General features: G+C 37.1%; 1 protein-coding gene across 1 annotated transcript; it reads left to right on the plus strand.

The window, feature by feature from the left end:
• The first annotated feature begins 13,877 nt into the window (after positions 1 to 13,877).
• On the plus strand, positions 13,878 to 22,987 carry LOC100372735 (uncharacterized). Its single transcript, XM_085500047.1, has 3 exons — positions 13,878 to 13,890; positions 19,334 to 19,942; positions 20,230 to 22,987. Exons 2-3 carry the CDS (start codon positions 19,355 to 19,357, stop codon positions 21,415 to 21,417), a joined length of 1,776 nt encoding a protein of 591 aa, XP_085356173.1. The 5' UTR covers positions 13,878 to 13,890; positions 19,334 to 19,354; the 3' UTR covers positions 21,418 to 22,987.
• The last annotated feature ends 3,208 nt before the right edge of the window (positions 22,988 to 26,195 follow it).

The raw sequence follows: 26,195 nt of genomic DNA on the forward strand, positions 1-26,195 counted from the left end.
TTAGATTTTGTTCAGAATTATTTAGCTGTAATGTTGCCCCCTCCGAGATTTTAATGGACAACCCCTGCTAGAATACATATCGCCACGCGTGTCGAGCGTGATTGTGATTGCTCAAAAGGGTAAATGACGTCACGTGATACGTTATGTCAAATATTCGTGGTTCATATATGGTGCCCCTATTCGTCACGCCTTCTACGGACTGGCTAAATGCGTCCATGTAACAAAATGATTTTTACACAATTTATTATACATTAACAATCCGTGACTAATCGCGTTATTTAAAAAAAAATATGTATACACCTGCAGGGTTCAAAAGGTTCATCTTGGGCAAATGTAATTGTTATACCAGATCAAATATTTATTTTTTCTCTTTCTCTAAATTGTTCTTTCCATATACATGTACCACTATGTAATGTAATATATAATATAATAAAAATAAGGATAGAGAATAATTAAGATCAAATATCGCGTAACGCACCATTTACTCTTTTGAGCGTTCTCAACATCAGTAACAAAATATCAATACGCGCTCATCTTTTACCCATTCCATGAATGTGCGTCTTTCCTAATCACAATATGCAAATAATCAGTCTTTATCTGTTAGGCATGACACTGTCAAGTTGGTTTTGCAGGGGGGTACATTTTGAAATGTTGTTTTACAACCGTAAACAAATTAGTTTCAAATAAAGTGCCGCTGTGCTACAGGTTGAGTTGACTTCCGGAAAAAACACGTTTCCTCTCTTTCAACCCAACTTAAACACGGCTATGACGCCTAGTTAACTGATCATTTGCATTGAAAGACCCATTTCGTCGCAAATATAAATTAGTCACAGTAATGGTATGTAGTTGATATGCCGTTACAGAGAATATGAACCAAGCCATGATGACACTATAGCAACAGAATAGAATGCATACAAGCGTGTTTTTGACACTACGTCTGGAGTCGCTCATTTGGCCCCTGACCGCATCAGTGTGTCCATTTTATTGAACCAACGGGTCCTGGAGGCTTACTTTCAATAGATCGCAGCGAAGCGGACGTAAACAACGAATCCAACGGGTCTTGGAGGTTTACGCAGCGAAGTGTTAGTGGGAGGTGAAAGAACAAAATGGGTATATTTACGGGGTTCAACAACCTGTTGGAGGCAAGATATGCGTTCGAACTAAAAGACGCACGAAGCTTCGTATACCACTGGCAACATTTACTATACAACATCTGATTTTATATTTTGTTAGTTGTCATTTTTCTAAGCGGTATCGCGTTATTCAAAGTATCATTAGATGAGTTTGTATTGGTTTGATTCATTCTTATGGTTTTTTTTCAATATCATGTCCCGTAATTAGCGTTTTAAATTAATCAAAATAGGTGATTCTAGAAATTTAGAGAGACACAACCGGAGCAGAGTCGGCATAAAAATGTAAGAATTGTCTTCTGACAGTTTTCAAGAAATCCTACGCGCTGTGCCGGTTAGTAATTTTTATGCAAGTTTCACCATAGGTGGCGCTCTTCGCCAACCATAGCACTGACGTTGTCTTTCCCACATCATGAAGATACAAGTAACCTGTAGAAGGCTGTGTGGGTAATATTTTTATATTGATTTTTGTTGCATTTGCAGCAAATAGTTACCAAACAATGAGAAATCTATTGGATTGGATTTACCTCTCAGCTGGCTTCAAATACATAGTTCAAGCCTGCCTAACCGGTACTTATACCAGGATTTAGCTACAGAACATAGACAGTCTGTGGTTACAGCTTCATGTTCCGAGTAATCGCAAGAAATTGACATTACAATAGAAAAATAAAAGACTGGCACTCCAATGCAATTAATCCTCGGATTGAAACGTAGACTTTGAAGTCAATGGTGTAAGCAATGAATAACTTCAAGTTGGCATAGAGACGACATAGTTTATTTAACCAGTGCTGAACTAGAAGCTGAAATTATAATTAAGTTCGTTGTCATATAATTTGTTTATTTCAATTTCTCCTGAGAAGTCAAATAGAATACATCGGTGAATGGATGTTTTGGGGGTGTAGTTTACACTGTGTATGGAATGGTAGGGTTGGGTGTCATATAATTTGTTCATTTCCAACTCTCATGAAGTCACATAGAATTTCACTTAATTATTTTCGTTTTCAAGCATCACGTGTGAATCCAATTTTCACTGTGCTGTGTCAAGTCTCAATGGGGTATGTAGGAAATGGCATTTTCACTGGAATTTATTTTAGCGGAAAAATGTTTACAGTGAAAATGAAGTATTTCACATTATTACATATGTACTGCAGTTTATTTTGATTCGTCCCTGAAATCAAAATCGGTATTTCCACACCACATATGCAAATGAGGTCTTGGAGCAAACAAATTAGTCCTTTCAAGAGTAGCGTTTTTCGAAACATAGCAGAAATAAACAATATTTAGAAGTACGATATTTTACGCTTGGGTACATGGATATACTTGCCGAGTGAAATGAAATTTGAACAAGAATAATGGTACTTCTAGGCAGTCACTTATTTTGACTAAAACTATTAAATTTGCATATCACCCATGCAATAATGTTTTCGGTATTTTCACGGTCGATATGCAAATGAACATAGTATTGGCGATCCGCTCCACTGGGATTGCTCTTACAGCCAATACAAAGTCAGCTTGGACGTTCAGTTGCGAGACGTAACAAAAAAAATGCAGCCAGTGATACATTTTCAAAATAAAAATACAAAATAAACGCAATCAGAGGCGCCGACCACGCGCGTTGGCAATAAATAGAACGCGTTGTGACACAGTCTCACCAGCCTCTTTCACTGACGCAATATAATTATGCTATTTCCCAACGCACTTATATTTAATACATTGACAAAAAACACCCCAGGAAAAATGTAAATCAAGCTTGTAATTACAAGTAACTCAACTCGAATGCAATATTCATCACTGTAAAAGTGGATAAATTCGAACCAGCCAGCTCATGATTGGAGACGTCCCGTCGTCTTCGTTGATAACTCGCCAATTCACCATAATCGTGGTGGTGAACTGTTTTAATAGCTGATTTGTAAAAGATTGACATTCAATTCATATTCATCCCAACTTATTTGAATATTCTTTCGGAAATTTGAGACATTGTTAAAAAATCCTGTACAGGGTTATCTGATGTAAACTAATAATACGCAATTATCCAGGCAGTACTAGAAATTATTGCTGATACTAAAAAAAAATGTATTGGGAAGTTGGATACTTGAACGTGTAGTCCCGGGGCATGTAGTAGACGAACATAATCGTACTGTCACATATTTTTCGTCTTAGCCTTGTCTTTTCGTCTTAACCGTCGCAGTCCGCTTCATTGAATGTTTAGTTTGATAATTTATAAACATATATTCAGTGTGAAACTGTTGCTTTCAAGTTGTGTTAATACAAAGATGATTTAAACTTGTCCCTTCCGTTGCCAACGTATTCAATATACGGAAATAGCATGTGTGTGCGTTTGCGTGAGTGAAAGATGCAGGCGAGATTACTCGTCGCAACGCGTTCTCTTTATTTCCAACGCGCGTGGTCGGCGCCTTTGATTGCGTTTATTTTGTTTTTTCATACTCGAAATCTATCACTGGCACCGTTTATTTTGTCATGTCTCACAACTGAACGTCCCATCTTGAATTTTCAAGGTGAATGTTCCGGCGAAGCACTCCACTATCACCTTGAAGTATTTCATTAGGACTACGTGTATGTGACAATGCCCTCACAGTTTAGAATCAGTTTACCAACAGCCAATCATATTGCTTCTTTCTTCAACGCGCTTGGCCAAGCTATCATAATCTTCGGGGCGGAACTAATTCACGAGACGCTCAACGTTGCTATTTAAGACGCGCACCACTCTACCTTGTATTTATATGGGCTCTGCGCGAGCTGCCGGGTGAGCTGCTGTGAAACACCGGTCGAAAAGCCGGTGAAAATAGCTAAAATCGAGAAAACAGCACAAACTTTGAAGACATCCTAAACAACCAAATTTAAATATGTTGCATATGTAGGGGTAATCTTGTTACACTGTTCAGGGGGGTGTCAACAACCATCCCAAAATACCGTTTTCTGAAAATTTGTTGTCGGGTGTGTTTAAAACGAAGAACGAAAAACAAAGAACGAAGACAGAATATTCATACTGTTTAATCATAACAGTTTAATACATTTACATGCACTCATCGTTCATACTGTTTAATCACAACATATATATACATTCTTCGTTCTTCGGTTTAAGCACACCCTTTGTTTTCACCATGATGGTTGCCAGGCGGTGAAAATGCCTGACCCGAGAATAAATGTCGCTGCACACAGTGGTAGCTGTGTTGGCTTAGATGTCGAGGCGCTTTCTGGCAGTCATTGTAACAAAGCTTTCTATTGGTCGGTAAACTTTCTATCGCGCAACCACGTGACATACACGGTTATGAATAGAATTACCGCACGGTGTTGTAGAGGGAGGAATGTCCGAACGGAACAACACCGTGCAGGCGGACGATGGGACGTCCAAGCTTTGTTGATAACTTCTCACTAAACGTATCTCCTGCTACAAATTTAGGATACGACACCCCAGACATAGCTTATTTTACTTAGCTTGAGTGTGGGCACAAAGTTACTTTTTGTAAAATCCGAAAACAAATTCTGACCACCGTTTCCATGGCAACATCCAAAAACTGATTCTTTTAATACCTTCACGCCAAATGTATTACACCTTACATTTCTTTAATTAAAAAGCACGGACATAGCTCATTCTACTCAGCTTGAGTGTAGGCAACAATTTACTGTTTTTTATATCTATTTTCATTACCGAGAAAATGGACCCCAACGTTGGGGTAACTTTTCACCAGCAACAGCTTCTAACTCCTCTCTTAGCTAATTTTGTTCATACATGACAGGCAGGTTGTACCGTCACTAATTGGAAAAAAACAATCCTGGCCCACAGCTACCATGGCAACAGTCAGAAACTGTTTTTTTGAATACTTTCGCGCCAACTTTATTACCTCCTACCAGTCTTGTGATAGCAGTGTTTAAATGATTATGTCTTTTATTTTGGTTACGTTGCACACCGGCGCCGACGGACATTGTTACACTGTATCAACGTAATCTCAACGCAACTTTGAACTTTGAATGAAATGTAAATACTGCCTCCAATCTAGAAAATACTATCGCAAAGCGGATGGAAATAATACATTTAACGGCAGAATACGTCCTAGCAATACAATTAAGTGACTTCTAAAGACTGAATGTTTTTTGCGAACTTCATATACGATGCCCGGTTTTAGTTAGGATGTTTCTGCTGGCGACGTTGCGACATTACCCAGTTACAAATAAAGATTACCAACGCCAAATGAACAACATTTTAACCGGTAATGAAGATTAATTCAATCCACGGCTAACAAGTTACATCACAAGCGAAGTTGTAGCGTGCGGCTCAGCGACGACCGCTGTCGACGAAAGTCATCCCGTCAGTGAAGTACCGCAGTAGCATGGCATGTTTGCCAATGCAAAATTCTGTGGAGAAACTTTTAACTTCAACATAAATTTGTGTCAACCCTTCACCATTGTATTCAAACGAATCACGTGGTGTGCCGTTCTTCTTCAAACCCGACATTCAATCAATAGGGGAGTTTCAGTTAAAAAAAACATCGCAAATCATGCAAATTCAACATTTTCAAATCAGTATACTAAAACAGAAATGCTAAGTAATGCAAAAGAAAGATAGATGTTACTTTTCAGTATACACATCTCTGTTGATACTATCCCTCACATATTCTACCCCCAATTATTCCTGCGTAAAATGGACTAGCCTCTTTCTTGTTGACATTCAGAGTAAAATCACGTGACAGGCTGTTAAAATTGGTTGTTGCATACACTTTCGCCGGTCTGGAAAATGTGTTTAATTAGCTCTCATTCAAGCAACAATGCAGATTTCCCAGTTGGGGTGAAACTATTGGACTATTGCCATTAAAAAATAGGGGTGTTTTGAGAAAAAAACGAATAACCCTGGAGTGCACACAACACACTGAATTTCGGAACAAATCTTGCATTATTTACAGCAGCAGAATACCACAGAAATATCAGACGAAACATGGAAACACTATACATTGTATTTCGGCCTGAACCCTCTCTATTGCAATTCCAGGAATTACACCCATATGTGCAACCATTTTCAACCTTGGTATCACCCAACCCTGAAAACAAATTCTTAATACCACGCTGAAGCGTTTGGTAATAACTATTTGTACCTGCATGCTCACATAAACGAACAGATAAAACAAGTCAAAAACAGGATAGACGTTCTTAATGTATTCAAATCAGTGGTCAAAATTGTTGATGAACCCGAAAAAGGTGAATCTTAACTGTACGTAATATTCAACAGGCGGGTATTCCACGAGGAGTCTTTATATACTATTGTAAAATACTTGATTTTCACTCGGAATTTATTTCCGCTATTTTCGCTGAGGGCATGATTTAGTGGGAACAAATCAAGCGAACAGACCTGTTTCCCTATATTTTGCATTCAACTCATCACAAATCAGTGGAAATAAACTCCATATAAAACAACCAAAAAGTCTTTTAACGAAAATTAACTTCAACTAAAATAAAGTACTTTACAGTACTTTGCCCACCCACACACACGGTGACACCCCACACACAGTTCCGCACCCAACTACACCAAAGAATATTTTCGCAAGTTGTAATCAATTGTTTTTATTCTCGTAATAATGTAATTTAAATAAATAAAAAACGTAAATTCGTAGACATGGGCAAGGTGTAAAATGTAATCAGCTATTTTATTCGTCCGTAATTGGTACAATGATCTTATTTTTTGTAAGCGTATAAAGCATTTTCCACATTAAATGTCGTAATTCTTACGCAATTTCCAATATTGATTCTTAAACACAAATTATCAAATATATTATAAAAAATGTAATTAGGAAAGCTTTATCTGTAAAGTGCAAAAAAAAATTTTTTACTGTACATTTTGAACTTTCATTTTATTTCCTGTAAAAACGTAAAATGCCTTTTTTATTTCCTGTAACCTGTACCAGCTATCCCCCCATAATATGAAGCCGGGCCCACATCTAGGTTTATTTTTCTCAATGAAGATCATATAAATACCAAGACGTTTCCCTGGACAAGCTATGTACAGCGTAACTTTAATCGGGTTCATAGTAGTCTACTTACAATGGCATGGCACTTTGTCTTGGTCGTGAGTTCGAATCGTGTGTGTGTGTGTGCGTGATTCTGTGACCGTAAATTGCATGTACGTACATTGATACCCATTCAACTTGTGGCGTAGCAAGTCCTGAATGGTGTCATATCGTACCATAGTCATACGTCTCTATACAAGTTGATTTAGTCATACAGTTCAAAATAAGCTCAGATGAAAAGAACACGGTGCAGTTTGTTAGGACAATGGCAATGCACTCCCCTGAAGATAAGGGCATCTTACCTTGGGTGGCCGAGGGAACTTTCAATGGTTTCAATAATATTAGTTTAATCCCAAACAGCACGAGCAGTTGTTATTCGACTCTATCTCGGGACTAGTTTACCGTTGATTTCACAAACTATGTTTTTTGTTATTGTCATTGATGTTTAGAATGCTCAAAATGGTGTTTAGATATCACTTTATAGCTGGGATGGGCGCGGAAGTGAAAACTAGTCTGTGCCTCAGGTAGTTTTGGCGATTTGTAATGCACAATGACGTGTTTTTCTTTAATTCTGCTCCCATGTTGTACTACATTGTGTAGTTAGAGGCGATGTTCTCCAGTCACCAAAGTTAAAATGATACGACCATGGCCACTGAGCTACCTGTATCGGATTGTAACCAGGTTTAACTAGTATACCATGGGGGTTTTATTGAACACATGTTAGTATTGTGTGTCATTAAATTGCTCACAACTATTTCAGTTCGCAGTTTTCTCAGTGACCTTGACCAATAGAGACGTACACTATCATACATCGATTGTTGACATTCCGTGCTTTTTTTCGTCACTGACTCATTGTTGCAATTTATTCTTATTTAAATTTGAATGAATATATTTATTAAACTGGCCCCAATACAATGTAACTTTGCGATCATGTGCCATTTTATTATCTTTTCTATTAGTTTGATTTGATGATCAACGCTAACGAGAGTTTGACACTACTTTTAGTTACTACAAACACGGACGCCGATCAAATACTAACGGTTTAAAAAGAAATTGACAACATGACTGGCGCCACCCATTGGTAATCGACATGGAATCTAGATATTACACTGATGGAATGACGTTGCTCGAAACGTCTGAATATATTATACCTTAGCAAGGACTACAATTACCTACTAGCATTTTTATATCGATAATAATTATTCATAAGAACTAAAAGTCCAGCCATGTGCACAATTAAACATACGTCACTCGTAAAGTTTTGAGGTCAAAGCTTACATGACAAAAAGAAAAGAAAACTGTGGAGTACGAAGCTATGAGAGGGGAAATGCGCAAGCTCACCCAAACAGTCCATGTTATATGGATTCTTGCTCGCCGTGAGATTGGTGAATTCATTTTGTGATAAATGCGTCAAAGTTTATGCAGCTGGAATTACTTTCAGGTACATATAATTTGTAAGATGATAATCTTTCAAATGAATTTACGGCGCTACCCCAATTTTAACAACGTTCAAGTTGGCAAACAATTCCCAGAAATCAACTATTTTTCACAAAAACACTTGGTTATCCGAAACCTCACAAATGCTGCAAAGACTAACAATATCTTTGGTTGACAAAAAAAATGGATGGACATCTTCAATAGCCTGTGTTTTAGCATGCCCCAAATATTGCTTCCGGTGAGATGGTCAGACCGTATATGCGCCGTATATCAAAAACAAGGCCGTGGTACGCGTATCTGGGTACCATACGAGTATATGCACATCGCTGACAAATACTTCTACATTTTAGGCGGTAGGTGAATGGTCGAGATGAGACGGAGTGAGTAAAAGATATGATCATATTAGATTCCAATGGCCTCTTTATACCTACCGTGGTCACTAAATTTATAGTTAATATTGTTTTCATCCTAAAACTTATATCCCACAGAACACGTTTTATACTCCGTCTCTGTATGTTTATACTACCCCGACGATATGTTATCAGTACTTCCGGTACACGCAATGTTGCGTGAAATATACACTAATCCCTTTTTGTCATTTGTTCGGCAATTTATGAGCCATTTTCCTCCTTCAAAAATAAATAGCGATTTGTTTTAACAGGTTTTAGGTTGGTTTTCAAAAAAATAATTTCAGCTAAAGATAAAATGTAAATAACTTCATTACAGAGACACAATGATTCTATTTTTCGGCCCGGGTACTGTGATGATTTATTTTGCGACTTTATAATTTTCTATACTGGTGTGCGTATAGCTACTACACTTAGAGATGTAATGTAACTTTAGTGAGTGGGATTTACGCCACCGACTTCTAAATGTATCCAGTGAAATAAGGTGCAGTTCATTTCATCGAATGCCTATTTCGTCGAAAGTTGAATATATAATTATTTAAGAATCCAATTATCATCAAACGTGGCATTGATTGATGAAGATACCGCGTGCAATTGACGTAATACTCATCTATTTGGATATTCACTGGAATACATACTAAATATATGTGTTTCCTATGACGTAGCATTATAACACATGGGGTAAGTAAGATTTACACAAGATATCGCGGGCTGACATCCCTACACTGTATCGAAATACACTTGTATGACGGAGGTGTGGCATGTTCCGATAATAGGTAATATGTGCAGTGCACACCCGACACGTTAACCACATGGCTGCACCTCTCAAAAATACGGAAACTAGTACCCGAACACACACTAAGTCCGCCAATGTTCAATGATGCTCGGTGATCATTCCTGCCCCCCCCCTTTTACAAGACATCATCGGGAATTCATTTTTTTTTGTCAGACCAAAATACGGAATTTGGTCTAACTTTTGTCACAGTCCAAAATTTATAACAAATGTTAGATATTTCAATAAAAAAGAACGTGAATCATGGTGTTATTGAAGTTATTAAAGAATTCGAGCCACACATATTATACCCGCCCCAATGTATAGCTGTCAAGTCCTAGTAAGGTAAGTGTGATGATAGAAAAAAAGAAAGAAATAATTTAATTCATAATTCCAGCAAACACGAGTTGCCCATAATAATTGTTGTTAATATGATTTGTACAATAAAACACGTTATAGGAGAAAACATAATTTGTGAGTCATTTGGTAGCAATACGTCATTTCTTTAATCCGCGCTTTCTGGTGACAGGGCGCTTCTCTGACATCAGCATGATGTACTAGTATACTAGTGACGGCGATGTCATTTAATTCGACCAGAAATAATTTTGCAGATCAAAACGATATCGACGGTTTAAGCAACCTTTGCAAAGTCAAAGGAGCGCTTTGTCGCTATAGGATGTGGTGTAGAATAGAAACGGTTATTCCATTGCCTAAAGTGACAGCCAGCAGCCGCCCCCGCCACCCCATGTAAGACATTAGAACTCACTTTGGATTAGCTGGACGAGATAAAGAGAACTCTGTTCAATGTAGTGGAATGTTTCCAAAGAATACAGTTTAAATTATGTATTCTATTAAACTAAAAAGAAACTATGTCAATCCTGTGCGTTTTAGACATTCATACAATTGTATACATACACATTTAGTAATACTATTCAAGTTTGAAAAAAAGCGTCAACAAAAACATTCCAATACATGTGTACGTAAAACATATTATAACTACCACCCTACCACGACTCCATTTTCAAATGGTCAAATGATTTCTTGTATGTGTGATTTAGTTGACTGACTTTTATTACGCACTCACATTGTACCCACCAACATAACTGGGGTTGTATTGGGTTATGGGTCACCATTAATTGGATACTCGGTGGCTCAAATCTGTAAAACTGATGGGAATGGGCGGCGCTACGAACTGAAGTCCGCTTCCGGGTATCTTTTGTGGGTTTTATATATTAGTACAAACTTCAAAACAATTGACTGTGTTTTTCTTTCACGTGTACATCTTTATACGACAAGGAACGATTTTGCTGGAGAAATAGATGTCACCTCGCTTTTACAAAATCAGATCAGTTTGTGTGTATGTGTATACCACATGTATTTATACTAAACAGGATCCGACCATACCGCACTGATATATGGGAGCTCAAATGGTTACGGAGTATGAATACACTCCTCGCAGGAATTACATTACCAAGAGGAACAATTATATAATTACAACAAAATATTCGGATCACTATCCGAATAGTGTAGCATTGTATATCATGTACTATAAGTATTATTGGCGGAATGGACGTGTTCAACAAAACATCTAAACCGAACAGCTATGAAAATTGTTGGATTTACAGACCAGTTAATTTTGTACACGCAAGCTTATGGTGGGAGGAAATAAAGTTCATTGTTTCGGGGAGTGTTTCCTTTTTAGGCAAGGGTCAGATAGAGTCTAGACAGGGGTGTGGCAGCTGCGTACGACTAGTCAACCGTTTTTCAAATTTTCATTCAACCAACTCTTACTTATTTGCATAAAGGCAGGTGTCACATGACAAAGGGTGTGAGAACACCTGCGTAATAGCGACAATGTTATTGTGTTATAAAAGAAAAGTTGATATGAAAAAAAATAAATATCCGATGTCTCGCCCCCTCGACGGAACGCACGACATTCACTAGCAAAATTTGTTTCACATTTATGTCAGAGATAAACATGTCCAGGGCGTGGTTGTATTCACTGGGGTGGAATGGGATGGAATGTGGCGTTGGTTACATTAACTGAATTGTATTGGTTTTATAGTGAACGAATTTTGGACAAATATGAAATATATAAAGTCGATTTCCGGTCACACCATTTTCTTCAGTCAGTTTTAATCCCCCCCCCCCCCAAATTCTCACTTCGCGGAGAAAAAAAGTAATGTACGAAAAAAGTAACTTCGGCAGCATATTATCTCTATGTGCTGCCTTTTAAGTCACACAAACACTTCTCGCGCGAATACCAGCCAATGGTCCGCATCATGGTGAAATATACTCACGAACGACGCGGTCCTGTACGTTATCTAATTATTACCAGTGATTCATTTGCAATATATCTTGGTATGCGCCTTGTCTAAAAAAAAAATCGCGGTCATATTGTTATGCTATACACGGGAACCACTCCCAACGAGCAAATGTACTTCAGAAGTATCGCCACTGGCTGTCCGACAATTCAATAGCGTTTTACATATCAATGAAGAAAACACCTCCCGGCAAGGGACGCCACGCATGTCGACGTCAATACTATTTGGTCTATTCGCAGTCAACGTTCGGAGCAGTTGAGATTCAAACCGCCACAAAGACCATAACCGTATTGGCATTTCTGCCGGTACTAACGTCGTGGCGACAAGGGAGAGAGGGAATATTGTTCTAACAACCTGGTAAGTTTATATTTTTCACATGTACGTAATCGAGGTGCTTTTCTTGAGTAGCTCTTCCGAACTCGCACACCATGCAGTATACATAATCTATGATGATATACATACGTATTGTATTAAGTCACGTGTCAGAATATTAAGCCATTATCTGTGTCATGTATTTGATTATGGAGCTGATATAAATATGAATATAAATGAAAATGAATGATATCATTGGATAAACATCATTGAGTGGTATATTGACCTCAAGCATTTCAGGGTCACGAGTTATAATGTATGCGGGTCATGTTTTATGCGCTATTTTAGTTGGCACTCACAAAGTTTAGACACTGCACTGCACAGGGTCGTTAAGTTGGTAATGTATGTCTTCGACTATGATGTGTATCTCAGTACAACAGTAGAACGTTTAATTTTGCATCGCTCGTACGCATTGGACTTTCGTTTTCAACTGAGTCGCCGCCGTGGTTCACACCAAAAACAGGTCGAAACAGCGGGAATGTCGAGGGTCATTACAAACGACCCATCTCTATCACGTTATGGAATTTAGCGACCTCACGCTGTCTTGGTACCTGGTTATTAGATGCGAATGGATTCTTTATTTTAGAAGACAAATAGTCTTTGTATTCAAAACATTCTCGCGTACACTGGTCGAGAATGCAATGTTTCAACACGTCATTGACGGGAGGACAGTGCGGAAAGATTTACAATCAGTATAAACCAATGAAGCATAAGGTGACGTCATTGACAGGTATTCACTGTTCATATAATTACTTGGTAGCGACACTATAACGATATCTGCTATGACAACTACATGCTTAGAAGCAAGTGATTGTCTATGTATTATTAGTATCTTTATTTCTTTGCTAGTAATGTCATCATTCCGACCAATTAACTAGGTGTCCATTCACGCATGCACGAGCATGTCGTCTTATCACTCGTTTGATATATTGAGAAACTCTTCGAGTGATATAGTACTGGCATACTGTAACAGAAGGGGAGAGGAATATATTGTTTTATTGCTTTCAGTGATTTAATCGAAAGATAAATTGTTTCAAACTGAAAACTTATAGGTAAATGGGTTGTCGTGTTAAAAAGGGCTCTTATATTGTTAGTATTGCGTCATGTTTACTACATTTCTGTGTATTTGGATGACCATATTCCTATATTCTGCGTCTAAATACGCGTGCGATATAATTACCTATTGTTATTTTTAGACCGGAAAACGGTCCGGAAGAATAAAAACATAAATCGGGAGTGGGGACATGTTGTTTGTTTACTGTTGCGATGGCGACCGGGTTACTCCTTTGTTTTTTGTTCCGATGAATTTCACTTTTTTTTCGTACACAATTGAGTGAGTCATGCTTCCGGTGGGACGGAGGGCGCAGTTTCTTTTTATATATAAAAGTGTGGCATATTACCAGTGCCATTTAATGAACTAGGTCCGTTCAGGTGAGTCAGTGACAATCTTATGTAAACACTCATTCGTGTATAATGCCCCACTTTACCTTACCTTCAGTAGACCTGGTTGGTCACCAGTACCAATATGACATTTTTTCTCGAATCTGCTTAAGGTATTTAAACACTATTCCTGTAGAAACCTTTTTTGCCAACGTGTTCACTGAAAAAGAAGTAAATGTACAAACACATCGTGCTCAGTTTAAAGCTTTTCTTTGATGGTGTCATTTTAACATACAGTTTCGGCCAAGTAGAGTAGTCGGGCTGTTTACAATGAAATCGCGTAACGGCATCGTGTTTTAGTGAGTAACGGATTACGTGTAATCAACACGGGCAGTCGAGTGTCTACATGTTAACCCTTCCATTCTTTACACGTAATTACCGCTGTTAATTCTAACTCGTATTAATTTAACCCATTGTAGAATACCGTTATATATATTATTATTATTTTATTCAGAAAAATGGTAAGATTTGGCTTTATTTTGAAATATTATTAAATTGCTAGGGGCTGTGGTGATAAAACCATACGAACTTGAAGTCATATATAATAACAATTTACAAACTTTTTAATTTTGTTGTTATATTTGCATGGTTGTATTTTGTACTCGGTTAGCAGCTCAATGTCCGAGTTTCACCTCCCCACGGATTCCAGTGCAAACGTTTATAACCCTCATTATTAAAGTGGACCAAACGCCATGGCAACCGTCTCTCGCTCCTATAATGGTATAGTGCAAGAGAAAAAACAAGGATCAACAATCAACTCGTGCTTTTTGCACTGATGATTGGAACCTACAAAATGCGGTTTCATTAAAAGCTATTGGACTATAACGGTAAACAATAGGAAAGGTAGTCACACCCGTGCAGTTTATCGAGGCAATATTTACTTCGGATGAACGACTAGTGCAACCGTTAAGCGTGTTTATTTTCTGACTTGACTATTTCACCGCTATTTTGTCACTCAGATATTTGGATTCAGTTTCCAATTTTCAGTGTATTCTACATCTGAGGACCTAGATTGCTGGTCAATACTTTTCTATATCCAATTTATAAATGTAGTTTAACATCACCCTCAAAATGAACGCATGTTAAATAAAACTGGTCTATGTTCCAGATCCATGCATATGCAAATACGTAGTTGCGTGGGTTCAAAACACATATAAAGGATATCATTGAACAAGTTGAACGTAATAGTTTTTAGGGGTGGACCATTTGAACTTTTGCTGGAGGGTAGTGTCATTGGTTATACTATGGAGTGATCTCTCCCCCCGTTTTTTTGGAAGGAATGCAAAGATTGCTTCTTCAGTTTTTACAATTAACAATACAAGCACGACAGCACAACCGACTATGCACGGTTACTTTTAGTAACCGTGGACTATGTATAAACATTTTAACAGTTTTAGAATTCTATCCCATAATTTCAAACCGCTCAACCATGTCAAATGTGGTTGTCTATTTCACACCACCCTTTGTACAAGTCATTAGGTTTTAAATCTATTTAGTTTATACAACTTACATCATTTATAGGGTATTGCATGTTCGGTTGCTACAACCGAAATAAATATTTATATCAACAACACGTGCTGTTATAGCAACTGATGATAAATTAAAATCTAAGTGTACTAGTTACATTCCCTTTCTTATCTGTGATTACTTTATACAACTTAAATGTACACATTTATGAATGATCAAAACTATTCCCCCAAATGATGCGAAATTATTCCCAGTGACCGACTTTTTGAAATACAAAGGACAATGTGAACTAGTTTCATTTTTTTTAAATAAACCTCAATTTTAAGTTTTTCAACAGTTTTTCCAATTCAAAATGGTGCCCACAAGAGGGTACATCGCTACGGGAATGTGATCGTTTACATGCTAACTGTCATCTGTTATGAACAATATTCAGTCAAATGCAATAGCAACTGCACTCTCGTAACTATGACGTTGTGAAAGAAGGAAATTGTTTATTTATACACCGATGATAGTAATCCTATGCATCCATTAAAATCGATGGTATCTATGTTAAACGAGACCATAATACGGCAATACTCTCTCACGTGATAGTCGATAGTCGCGCCAGTGTATTTTTTTTAAATGACTGTGCCAGGCGACAGTTACGGACATTGAGTGTCACTGTTGTCTCTCTTGACTGTATGTGCAAATTGCAAGTGCTAGTGACGACACATTGTGCATTTTGCCACAGAAGTCATATTCATGTTTGGGACTACATGACAGGGCTGTGTGGCCATCTCTCTATCAAATGGCAATTTGTAATGCGCTATCCTGGTGTCAACACACTCACCCGGTCGATCACAAGCACCTGCGGACCTTGACCAAGGTTCCCCCAAAGTCGCATTCGTTAGTGAATGAATCTCGGCCAGTGGAATTGGCCTGCCCATTGAGTCTGTGGCACACTCACCCAGGGTAGAGGTCGACCCTTTGATGTTCAGCCTAATGTAGGATTTGAACTTGGGTCTACCGATCATGAGTCTGGTGCGACAACCACTATGCTACCATTGACCGATCGCCGAAGTAATATTTACAGAATTTGGGTTGAGTGAAAAATTCATCCGTTGAACACGTGCGTAAATAAAAACATTATGTTTAGTGCCTTTATTTTCTGACTTCGGAACGTATCGCTATTGTACCGACAATTTCACTCGGATACATATATTATGCTTCACTCTTGATACCCCACTGTAGCGTATTCTAAATCTGAAACGAATAATTTCTACGTCAAATTTATAAACGCAGTTTGAAACCACTATCAAAGTGGAAGTGTTAACGACAAATGGTGATTTGGAGTACATGCATATGCAAATACATGATGGAAGTTGCATGGTTTCAAAACATATAAACAACGTGAGGTAATTCCTGTCACTTATACATAATTTATAGTTGGCATTTAATTGTTAATACCAACAACACGTGTTGTTATAGCAACTAATGTTAAAGCTCAGATAACAAAGAAAAAGTTTTTGACTTTCCATAAATTATATAACTATATATAAGTATATATAACTAAATTGAAAATAATAACATTAGCAGATATACATAGTGATTGGACATACGTCTTATAGTATTGTGATTTGTTGATCCCCCGCTCTCTGGTACAGTTCATATTTACCAACTTATATGGATGAATACGACTCACTTAAATTTCTTGTGTGAATAAACCACCTTGATATTATATTACGAATATTCTTGATTTGATATTTATTTTTCAATGACAAACCCACAATACTACTCTCGAAGTCCAATGTTATTTGACAATTTAAAACCCTGCTCAAAATCTCTGTGTCTATGTTTGTACGTATCATTGGCTTTACAACGTGACTACAGAGCTGAGTCGATTCTGCTTTATTTGAAAAGATTTAGATTGATTTGTAATCTATGCACAGTGACTTTCCAATGAAAATCATGTAACTTAATGTTTGGAGTAATATTGTTTTGCAAAGAGCCAGATATTGCCAACAAAGGCAATGAAACACTTCATCTTCTCATAATTTGATTTTATCTGAATTTTTTCAGTAAAAACTTATAATCAATACTTTGATTTTCTATATAACGTATTCCAATTATTCTCTACTACCAAATATTGAATTTACTTAAATATTTTCTACAATGGATTACAAACCAATTGCTTCTGCCATTTTCAATGCATAGACGCATACATTTTAGAGTAAGCGACAATTCATTGAAATTGGGGACACAATAAAGGAAATCATAAAAAAAGACTGTCGACTCCATCGACAATCATCAATAGTACGTCAAACACCAAAGCCAAATGGATTACATTAGATTACTTGTAACTTTCCAATATACGTTATTTCCCAGGAATTACACATATTTTCCTGCTTTTTCAAATTCGGTTCCCAGTTTCATGCATTACATTTATCTTCGTCCGACGTAAACACCTAGAACATTAAATGGTTAAATAGCCTATTTTAAATAACCACTTTATGTTTCGACTTCCTGTGGCTACCAATCGGATTTTTCCCACTCCACCTTCAGTCCGGGCAAGCTCTCAAAACCCTTCATAATATTTAGAACTTTAACAACGGATTCATTGTTTTTAAACAAAAAATAATTGTATCATCTGTTGATGATTGTTGTATTTCTTAGTGCCTTTTATTTCTGGATAAATAATGTTTGTACCGAGGGAGCATCCATGTCGTACACCTCTTTCTAGATTTAAAAAAAGGTGTTATTGTTATATGTGTAATGAGGCATGCCAGGAGTTTCGTCTCAGAGGTCGTCTGATCTTCTTTTATAACTTTGACTATTTTACACAACTTAAATGTATACATCATTTAGGAATGCCCAAGACAATTACATTTTTTTCAAATGCTGCCAAGTTATTCCTGGCGACTGGCTTCTTGAAATCCAAAGAACACTTCTAACTATTTTGTCTGAAATATAAACCTCAGTTTTATGTATTTTAACCACTTTTCAAATTCAAAATTGTGCATGTGATGAGGTCACTGCTACGGGAAGTGATTGCTTGGATGATATCATGTTCTATTACGGTACTGTATTATGTTCGGTAAAAGTTAGACAGTCCGTTCTTAAAACCGTTAAAATATGAACATACACCCTCTAATTTAAAATAGACAAATACACGCACTTATACAAATTATTACGGCTAAGAGGTAGGTGGAATGAAGAGACAGAGCGCAACAGTCTGTTCGGGCCAAAAAAAAATAACTTGAATACAAAATAATTCCCATACATACTCTGTGTACAAGAACACCATGTCCAAGTACAACGTTGACAGAGTCCGAATTCTAAAAACACAGCGAAGCTTATTTCTAACATACTGAAAATGTGATTTGTAGCACAAATATTTCACAAACTTGCGTAGTACTCGTTCTAATGTGTCAGCGTGTGTTTTATTCCATGATGTACCATACGGCTGATGAACACTCTAATCTACTGCGAACAAGTCTCTAATGTTGCATATTCGAGGTGTTGATCCGAATGAAAATGTTAGCATTACAACCAAGCCGGAAAACTGAGTTTTCTTACTATAATATTCATATGATCTTCATAAGATAATGGATCATGGATAATCTATGCTAAAATACTTTCGTTCATTACATAATCTAATCTGGTTGGTAAATTATATCACATTATATTTGGCTGAATTTAATGAAAGTTTCCAATGATCGTATAACAAATAAATGTTGTGTATTGTGCCTGCAAATCTACGCAGTCTGAAATTGTTGACAGGCTTATACAATTAATGAAGGTCGCAGGCAAACATTGGCAAATCATAAATTATAAATCACAAAAAAACAAAATATGAGCCGAGAAAAGAGCCCTAAGACACTCCTGATTTAACTTGGTCTGCATAATAGTTGTAACGACTCATTGTTTGTAATCGGGTACTCTCGAAGTTAATTACACAACTCTTATTTTTTGTATATTTTATTTGCAGTGCTCATTGTGGACTGGAAACATGCATACCAAACGCATTACAACTCTCGTCATAGTAGTCTGTATTCTATTTGCTGTTACTGATGGAAGACCACGCAACTACTCTCGGATCAAACGGGATTTTGCTGATGCATTGTGGAGCAAAATGACGGAGAGGAACGAAGACTTCAAAACTCAAAACAACAAGCTGCCCACGGTCACGGATAAGGAGGTCAGCACCGAATTGGACGCAAAAGAAGAGACACTGCTCAACAACCTGGATGCATTAATCGACGAATTGCGTGAGGTCAATCAAATGACGCGGCAAGATGAGGATCTGCCTAATCGTCAGACCGACGATGACGATTATAACAAACAGGAAAGCGAATCTTCTCAAAGTGCCAATGTGACTGAATCGGACAGTTCATCGTGGTCGGGATTGGATATCAGTTCGTCAGAATTGGACGAGGTGTATTCCTTCTCATACGTGTCACCAACGCCATCATTACCATCTTCATCATTACCATCTTCATCAATACCATCTGGTGATGATGACGATAATCAAGAATCCGAACAAAATATGGATAACAATTGGGATTCATTGTTGAAGTTAGTTCAATTATTACAACATGTAAGTATCGAAATACAAAATGACACGTCATTTGAATGACACTTTTACTACTTCATTCCCATGTGTTCAATGCATTCTTTCACAGAAAACTCCAATTCACGTGTACATTTTAATTATCGAACATCCTACGTACAGTCGATTGTATATACATATACATATAAGTCGTTATTCAGTTTTTTTACCGAAAGATCTTATCTTGGTTCAAATATATAGCAATGTAATATCCCATGTCCCTTTATTTATCCCATCGTGCAAACTTATGGCCAAGTATTTCATGTTTACTTCAGGGTTATGGAAAAAAAGATGTATACCAGAAACCGCCACTAAATATGAGAAACGATGCTGACCTAGTTCCTCCAAATAAAACCCCGCCAAATATGAGAAACGATGCCGACCTGGCTCCTCCGAATAGAACCCCACCAAATATGAGAAACGATGAGGACCTGACTCCTCCGAATAGAACCCCGCCAAATATGAGAAACGATGCCGACCTAGCTCCTCCAAATAGAACCCCACCAAATATGAAAGATACTAGTTGGCATGGGCTCGAGGCTACAGACGATGCCGAAAATCCACTAAACGTTAGAGAACTTTATAAGTTGTTGTTGTCAGAAAAGGAACAAAGGCAAAGCTATAAACCACCCCCAAATATGAAAAACGAAGACGCCAGACCACCTCCAAATATGAAAAATGAAGACTCCAGACCACCCCCAAATATGAAAAACGAAAACTCCAGACCACCCCCAAATATGAAAAGCGAAAACTCCAGACCACCCCCAAATATGAAAGATACCAGTTGGCATGGGCACGAGGCTACAGACGATGCCGAAAATCCACTAAACGTTAGAGAACTTTATAATCTCTACAAGTTGTTGTTGTCGAAAAAAGAACAAATGGAAGACGCCAGACCACCCCCAAATATGAAAAACGCAGACGCCAGACCACCCCCAAATATGAAAAACGCAGACTCCAGACCACCCCCAAATATGAAAAACGCAGACTCCAGACCACCCCCAAATATGAAAAACGCAGACTCCAAACCAACCCCAAATATGAAAAACGCAGACGCCAGACCACCCCCAAATATGAAAAAGGCAGACTCCAGACCACTCCCAAATATGAAAAACGCAGACTCCAGACCACCCCCAAATATGAAAAATGAAGACTCCAGACCACCCCCAAATATGAAAAACGCAGACTCCAGACCACCCCCAAATATGAAAAACGCAGACTCCAGACCACCCCCAAATATGAAAGCCGAAGACTCCAGACCACCCCCAAATATGAAAGCTGAAGACTCCAGACCACCCCCAAATATGAAAAGCGAAGATACAAGTTGGTATAAGAACGAGGCCCTCAACGATGGCAAAATACCACCAAACGTGAGAGAACTTTATAAACTTTACAAATTGATCTTATCAGAAAAAGAACCAGGAAAAGACGACAGACCACCCCCAAACATGAGATCCGAGTAGACACAAAGATGTACGTCGCAACGAAAGCTGAAGGTACAGCACAACATTGGATAATATGCCTACAGTATCCAAAGAGGCCGGAGAACGGAGCTTTACCAATATATTCGTCGTATTCAGTATCAAAATAAATGACAAATGTGCTGCGGGACATAGTTAAAGTTCATATTTACAGTTTTAATGCTTTGCGTAGTTTGAATACATGTTAATTACATTATTGGTGGTCATTGCACATGAATCTACTGGGCGACCAGCTAACCAACTGCTCAGCCCGTTATTAGAACACCATGTGTAAACAATTCCCCCAGTTATAATAAACACACACGGTACACGGATTGCCGCGTCATATTTGTAAACGTTCACTTGACCTTGTCCAATAGAAAACATCGCACAGATTCGTAAGATTCGACAGCCTCGCACGAACCCTCCGATGTAACAATAACATTTTTGAGCTATACAGATACCCACCCACCCCCGTTATTGTTAGACCGCCACTAACAAATTTCAACTATTGCTCCGATTTATGCCTTACGATCACTGCCACGTAACGGCTTTGACGTCGCTTGTTTTAGTAACAAAATCACATTATTCTCATAATTTGAAATAACCGAAACATTTCTAACATACAGATATGTAAAATATAGTTATGCTTTCGATAATCTGTGACCATGTCACGTGATCTACTGCCGCCATGTTTTCCATAAATTGGACTTATTAAGTAAATCATACAAAATTTTGCAAATGACAAAAGCATTGACACATTCCTTTTTTTCTAGGAATATTTCCAATTATGATATTTTGGAAGAAAATGAAATATCAGAATTTGTCATCCTTAAATATTCGGCACGAGTCTGGACAGTGTGCTATGACGGGAATGTGCTCATTGTGGTCACCTGTATTTAATTATATTACATTATTTATAAGAATATCGTATTTTACATCTCAAAGTTTGGAAACTGTTTTTTTTTTTACAATTGGCTGATTATATAAATAAATTTGCGGCGATATCCCAATATATCACGTGACTATTGTACCCTAACTTAATTTAATAATAATAACTGAAATGTGACGACTTCTAATTATCGACTAGCCATTTAAAAGTATTGATATTATAAAAAAGATTAGTTATTAATTATATTGTATGTGTAAACCAGTGTGCTAAAATTATCATTGTATTTTCGAAAAAGCTTGGAATGTATTTGATTTATAATTTTACAGTCAGTTCGAAATTTGTAATTGTGGGACGTGACGAAATTGGTGATATTGTACTTTGAGTATAATGTTGATTAGTTAATGATTGGAACAAATTGTTATAAACAAATCTACATGTTTTATTTAGTATAGTGTATTGACAAACTGACGCAACTTCAAAAGTCACGTGACAACAACAAATATTTAAAACATATGCCAGATTCTTACCTTGTAATGTTATGTAATTTTTTGTTGAAAAACTTAGTAACCCGGTAATTTTCATAAAAAGTGCTTTATTTAGAAAAACAACAACAACAACATAAATCTACTTTGTAATCAGGAAATGATTGACTAAATAAAGCAGTGGTCTACTGAATTATAATTGTATTTCTATATCATTTATTTATCCCGGATGTAGTATTCACATATCCCGGATGTTGGGCACGCATATATCTTGAACTGACTACAAAGTATGATGGTACCGGAAGTACTTCATTAGACTGACACAATGGAAATGTTGAGCCCACTCGAAGCTTAAATTGCGATATTCTATATCACAATAATATACTCCCGCAGTACTATATTTGAACCCCATAATAATACACTAGTACTCGAATCCAACAATGCTATTTTCGAATCCCACATTGTCTTTCCCGAATACCACAATATTATTCTTGAACCCCCAAAGTACTATACTCGAACCCCACAGTACTATACTCGAATCCCATAAAACTATACTCTAATCCCACAATACTATTCTTGAACCCCAAAGTACTATACTCTAATCCCACAATACTATTCTCGAACCCCACAATACTATACTCTAATCCCACAATACTATTCTCGAAACCCATAATGCTATAATCTAATCCCACAGCACTATACTCTAATCCCACAGTACTATTCTCGAATCCCATAATACTATAATCTAACCCCACAGCACTATACTCTAATCCCAGAGTACTATTCTCGAATTCCACAATACTATACCCTAATCCCACAATACTATTCTCGAACCCCATAATACTATACTCTAATCCCACAATACTATACTCTAATCCCCCAATACTATTCTCGAACCCCATAATACTATACTTTAATCCCACAATACTATACTCTAATCCCACAGTACTATACTCGAATTCCACAATAGTATACACTAATCCCACAATACTATACTCTAATTCCACAGTACTATACTCGAATCCCACAATAATATACTCTAATCCCACAATACCATATTCTAATCCCACAATACTATTCTCGAATCCCACACTACTATACTCTAATCCCACAATACTATTGTCGAACCCCATAATACTATACTTTAATCCCACAATACTACACTCTAATCACACAATACTATTCTCGAACCCCATAATACTATAATTTAATCCCACAATACTATACTCTAATCCCAAAGTACTATACTCGAATCCCACAATAATATACTCTAATCCCACAATACTATATTCTAATCCCACAACACTATTCTCGAACCCCATAATACTATACTCTAAAACCCACAGTACTATACTCGAATCCCACAATAATGTACTCTAATCCCACAATACTATACTCTAATCCCACAATACTATTGTCGAACCCCATAATACTATACTTTAATCCCACATTACTATATTCTAATCCCACAACACTATTCTCGAACCCCATAATACTATACTCTAAATCCCACAGTACTATACTCTAATCCCACAATACCATACTCTAATACCACAATACTATACTCTAATCCCACAATACTATTCTCGAACCCATAATACTATAATCTAATCCCACAGCACTATACTCTAATCCCACATTACTATTCTCGAATCCCATAATACTATAATCTAATCCCACAGCACTATACTCTAATCCCACAGTACTATTCTCGAATCCCACAATACTATACCCTAATCCCACAATACTATTCTCGAACCCCATAATACTATACTCTAATCCCACAGTACTATACTCTAATCCCACAATACTATTCTCGAATCCTACACTACTATACTCTAATCCCACAATACTATACTCTAATCCCACAATACTATTGTCGAACCCCATAATACTATACTTTAATCCCACAATACTATACTCTAATCCCACAGTACTATACTCGAATCCCACAATAATATTCTCTAATCCCACAATACTATACTCTAATCCCACAGTACTATACTCGAATCCCACAATAATATACTCTAATCCCACAATACTATATTCTAATCCCACAATACTATTCTCGAATCCCACACTACTATACTCTAATCCCACAATACTATACTCTAATCCCACAATACTATTGTCGAACCCCATAATACTATACTTTAATCCCACAATACTACACTCTAATCACACAATACTATTCTCGAACCCCATAATACTATACTTTAATCCCACAATACTATACTCTAATCCCACAGTACTATACTCGAATCCCACAATAATATACTGTAATCCCACAATACTATATTCTAATCCCACAACACTATTCTCGAACCCCATAATACTATACTCTAAATCCCACAGTACTATACTCTAATCCCAAAATACTACACTCTAATCCCACAGTACTATACTCGAATCCCACAATAATGTACTCTAATCCCACAATACTATTGTCGAACCCCATAATACTATATTTTAATCCCACAATACTATATTCTAATCCCACAACACTATTCTCGAACCCCATAATACTATACTCTGAATCCCACAGTACTATACTCTAATCCCACAATACTATACTCTAATCCCACAGTACTATACTCGAATCCCACAATAATATACTCTAATCCCACAATACTATACTCTAATCCCACAATACTATTGTCGAACCCCATAATACTATACTTTAATCCCACAATACTATACTCTAATCCCACAATACTATTGTCGAACCCCATAATACTATACTCTAAATCCCACAGTACTATACTCTAATCCCACAATACTATTGTCGAACCCCATAATACTATACGTTAATCCCACAATACTATACTCTAATCCCACAGTACTATACTCGAATCCCACAATATATACTCTAATCCCACAATACTATTCTCGAACCCCATAATACTATACTTTAATCCCACAATACTATACTCTAATCCCACAGTACTATACTCGAATCCCACAATACTATACTCTAATCCCACAACACTATTCTCGAACCCCATAATATTATACTCTAAATCCCACAATACTATACTCTAATCCCACAATAATATACTCCAATCCCACAATAATATACTCCAATCCCACAATACTATTCTCGATTCCCACAATACTATACTCTAATCCCACAATACTATACTCGAATCCCACAATAATATACTCTAATCCCACAATACTATACTCTAATCCCACAATACTATTGTCGAACCCCATAATACTATACTTTAATCCCACAATACTATACTCTAATCCCACAATACTATTGTCGAACCCCATAATACTATACTCTAAATCCCACAGTACTATACTCTAATCCCACAATACTATTGTCGAACCCCATAATACTATACGTTAATCCCACAATACTATACTCTAATCCCACAGTACTATACTCGAATCCCACA

This window comes from Saccoglossus kowalevskii, chromosome 6 (assembly GCF_978046115.1).
Source record: "Saccoglossus kowalevskii chromosome 6, keSacKowa6.1, whole genome shotgun sequence".
NCBI classification, from domain to species: domain Eukaryota; kingdom Metazoa; phylum Hemichordata; class Enteropneusta; family Harrimaniidae; genus Saccoglossus; species Saccoglossus kowalevskii.

What these genes read in the sequence shown, in the direction of transcription:
- LOC100372735 (XM_085500047.1), top strand. Translation starts at nt 19,355, where the DNA reads ATGCATACCAAACGCATTACAACTCTCGTCATAGTAGTCTGTATTCTA. An exon ending in TAGTTCAATTATTACAACAT is followed by an intron (nt 19,943 to 20,229) that starts GTAAGTATCGAA and finishes TGTTTACTTCAG; the next exon opens with GGTTATGGAAAAAAAGATGT.